The sequence below is a fragment of the Populus alba genome, chromosome 19 (genome assembly GCF_005239225.2).
Source record: "Populus alba chromosome 19, ASM523922v2, whole genome shotgun sequence".
Classification (NCBI taxonomy): Eukaryota; Viridiplantae; Streptophyta; class Magnoliopsida; order Malpighiales; family Salicaceae; genus Populus; species Populus alba.
The window spans coordinates 4,171,524-4,175,676 of NC_133302.1; the positions used below are offsets into that span (position 1 = coordinate 4,171,524).

Below are 4,153 nucleotides of genomic sequence, written 5' to 3' on the forward strand. Positions count from 1 at the left end.
TATTAAGGGTAAAATAATTTTTTATTTTTGTAGTTTATTTTATATATAAGTTTTTTTATATTTTGGTTAAACTAAATTTTTCTTAAATATTTAATTTGTATTATGCAGTATAACCCTAGCTTCTTTATTTTTTATTTTTTATATTTCTTTGGATTGTTAGTATTGAGAGGAGGCTGAAGATGGCGGAGGGAGTTCTGGGTTTAGTGCTCGATGGTGATTTCTGTTCGTGTTGGCTTTTGAAACTATAGAGACTGACCTCATAGAAATAATGATAGCATTTTGGTTACAAAAACAAGTTTTTTTTCCGACGAGGTCCACCTAGCCACAAGCTAGACATTATTTGAATTATGGGATTCATGAGCTTGGAGAATTACAATATAAATACGAAAAAGCTCCTCCAACCACATGTTTATTTATGCTAGATCTTTACTTTATTACAATCAAAGACCATACGGATGCAATATAATCACATCCAGAAATGATTAAGCAAGATGGTCTATAATTATTCATGATTCCATGCCAAAAGAAGGGCCATATAAAATTAATTAGCCCAAAGGAAGAGGAGAGAGTGACACCATGACATTCCGGTTGCTAGAAAAACCTAATTAATCTCCTAATGCTTTAAGCATGATAGAAGAGAGAGAGAGAGAGAGAGACCAGATTTGAAAACCTACATTAACCGAGATATAAAAGTTGCCGAATACTAATCTCCAAAGCACATGGAAGTCTATTTAATCTCTGGTGATTGAAAAGAAAAATATAAACATATTTAGGATCTGGTTTTTCGATGGGGATGAAGGCTGATATTGGTTTTTGTGGAATTCTAGAGGTTGATTTTCGTCTCCTAGCTGATTGAGAGGCTACAGAGTTCATTTGGGGGATGATGTGTAGGGTATGGTGATCTCGGGTAAAGCCTGGTTGTTTCGGTGAAGGCTGTTGAATCAAGGGTTGGAGAAGGGATGGTTTATGGCTTGAGGTTTCCGTTTGATTTTGGTGAAGAATTGGTAGTGGTGTAAGGCAAGGCAGGGATGGTATTGAAGGAAGGTTGGGGGCTGGTAATGTCTTTTCTGGTTCTCTCTGTTCTCCCTGTGCTGGTGTTGGTTCTTGTGGAACCTGAGCCTATTCTTCGTCCTTTTTAAGTTTTTAAGTAGAATCTAAAATTAAAGCAGTCTCAAATGATTTTTAGGACTTGATTCCTGGAGATTTGATTGTAGATTTGGACTTAATATCAACCAAGCATTAGGGTTTTCTTTCCTTCTTTCTGAACGTGTCTTTTTTATACTGTGCTCCTTCCAAGTTTTCAATTCTTTATTGTTCATAGTCAATGCATTGTTGAAATCACACGAAACTCTAATAATAACATCATAGATACAGTTAGAAAGATCTTGACAAGTCAAATTCAATGATACTAAAAAAATCACATATGGTGAATAGAGTGGGCTAAAATTTAAGTTTTAGAATAATTAGGATTTAGCCTTATAAGGTAGAGATTTCCTCACAAAAAAGATCTACCTTGGATCATAGCTAAAACCATAACTTGCATGACCTTTTCAGAATACAGGGAAAGATCCGATACTATATAATTAGTTGAAGGGGATTGCCAAAAATCAAGGTTGAGAAATTAATGCACATAACCAAAGTATACTACTCCATAGACATCATAAAGAAGTTGGCGTCAATTCTAGGGTACATAGATGAGAAATGTTTGAGAAAAAGTATAGGAGAATTGCTCATTTAATAAGGATTCTTTTCAAATTTCAGTAGTTAAGGCTTTGATGCACTTCTAGGATCCGACCTACAGATGTTTCACATTTAAGGATGTCGATATGACCCCTACCTTTGAAGAGTATGCCTAGATCTTGAGTTTCCCAAATGACCCTCACAAAGTGTATTTCAGGCAAAGATTTGAGAGGACAACTATAGTGGTTGCAAAATTACTGCATCTAGACCAAGTTAATCAGTATAAAACATCTAATTGAGGTTTTAAATGGAAGATGATTGGGAATAAACTGAAGATAGATAAAGAAAAAGGAAAGTTGGACGAAGAAAGGTATCAAATAGTTGCTTTCATCATTTTTAGGCTAGTTCTGTTTCCTTCAAAAACTTTTGGGATTATCATCATTGAAGTTGCTAATGCCTTCATTGAGTATGAATAGATAAAGAATAACCCCACTTCAACCATCTTAGCTGAAACTTTCCTATCTCTAAGCCATTATAGGTTGCATGGAAAAGAGGTAATGCGGTGTTATGTTCCTTTATTATTCAAATGGATAGTTAGCCACTTGAAAATGTCAAAACAACTCTTCAATAATTTTTTATGGTTTAACATGAGGCCTCTTGGGGTTGGTACTGGATGAAGAATGGAACAACATGTATGAAAAGGCATGGGTAAAGAAATACCAAGCACTCCCTCGAAGTAATTTCAAATGGAAAGCTTTTTAGGTAAATAGCTCGACTTATCTCATGATTTGTGGCGACAAAGCATGTGTTTCATTAATTGACTTAGCTGGTTATATTAACTACTCACTCTCATTAGTAGCCAAACAATTTAGTGGAGTACAAGAACTTGAGGGTTAGCTTAATATACATGTCACACACAGATATCACGGCAACCAATTAAAATTTTTAATGGAAAAGAAACATATATTTAACATATTTTTCTTTAGGGAAAGGTCTAGTTTAAGGAGTTGCCACCTAGTATTATGATTATTAGAAACCCTAACTGGTTAACAGAGATTCTATGGTACGAAACTGGTTACGTGAAAGGAAAGATACTATTACCCCTTAAGCGTCCTACCTAAGGTAGGTTACATTGTTGATTTTATCTAAAATTGCTAAGAATTTGTTTTCCTCGTTTTCTTGTAATGTTCCTGACTCTAGTGTCAATGAATATTTACCTACAAATATTTCATACTCTGGTGTTGATAAATATTGCACAAACCCAAAAAATATGATATTTCTGACTCTGACGCCAGTAAATAAATTCAAAAATTTTGAATTTTGAATTGAAGAAGAAATAAGTTTTCTATGCCTCTCTCTCTCTCTCTCTCTCTCTCTCTCTCTCTCTCTCTCTCTCTCTCTCTCTCTCTCTCTCTCTCTCTCTCTCTCTCTCTGCTTTGTTTTGACAAGAAGAAAAAAAAATGATGCATTGCATTAACTAGTTTGTGTTTAACTGTAATGCTCGACGATTTAGCATGCCAACATGAAAAAAAAAAAAAAAACAATAACAAGATGTGGGGCTATAAATAAATCAATAAAGATCCTTAAATATTTCTAGAATTTTTTAGTATATAAAAAAAAACTCGTTTGATTAGATATTAAAATAAAAAATAAATAAAATACATGAGAATTAAAGGCATATAGGTGTGTTTTACATGTACCTAGCTAAAGGGGACTATTCTTTCTTATTATTATTAGGTTAGATCTAATTTAGTTATATAGGAAGAGAAGGTTGTTGCTGGTTCTGCCACTGCAGCTGAGGAAAGGTGTGGCTGAGGAGCACCTGCTGTCGCTGCTTCAATGGAAAAAAAAAAAGAGACTCTAGGTGCTGCTGCTACTAGGTATACTCCATTCTTCTTCACAGTCATTGTATTTCCACAATCTACAATAAGCTCAATTTCATCTTCACTATCAAGTTTGAAGCTCTTATTTGATATATGGCCTGTTAAACTAATTGAGATCAAACACAAAAAGGAGGCTAGAATTCTGAATAAACTGTATATTATGAATGCATAGTCTTAACCTAATTACAAATAAAGTATATATAGGTTAAACTGAAAGTACTATTCTACCCTTAATAAATAAGACAACATAAATATTATTTAACATCTCCCCTCAAACTCACGATGCGGCAGCTACAAGCATCGAGAGTTTGCCAACTAGAAAACGAAAACGAGATATGGAATGCGCCTTGGTAAAGAAATCTGCAATCTGCAATGAAGAAGGAACAAAGGGCAAAGTAATGGTTCCATGCTTGAGATGATGAACGAGTAAGATGACAACAATCGATTTCAATGTGTTTAGGTCCGCTCATGAAAAAACCGAGTTGTGAGCAATCTGAATAGAACTCTGGTTGTCACAATACATAGGAGTAGGATGGGAAAAGGAAACTCCCATAATCAGCAAGTAACCAACGCAACCAAATAATCTCTTT

General features: G+C 34.5%; 1 protein-coding gene across 1 annotated transcript in view; it reads left to right on the forward strand.

Annotated features, from left to right (window-relative positions):
* Positions 1–787: 787 nt before the first annotated feature.
* Positions 788–4,153, forward strand: part of LOC118053883 (monooxygenase 3-like) — a 5,510-nt gene continuing 2,144 nt past the window's right edge. The window contains exons 1-2 of the mRNA XM_073406536.1: positions 788–829; positions 933–1,012. Of these exons, the coding sequence (XP_073262637.1) occupies positions 788–829; positions 933–1,012 (122 nt within the window). The remainder of the gene's footprint in view (positions 830–932; positions 1,013–4,153) is intronic.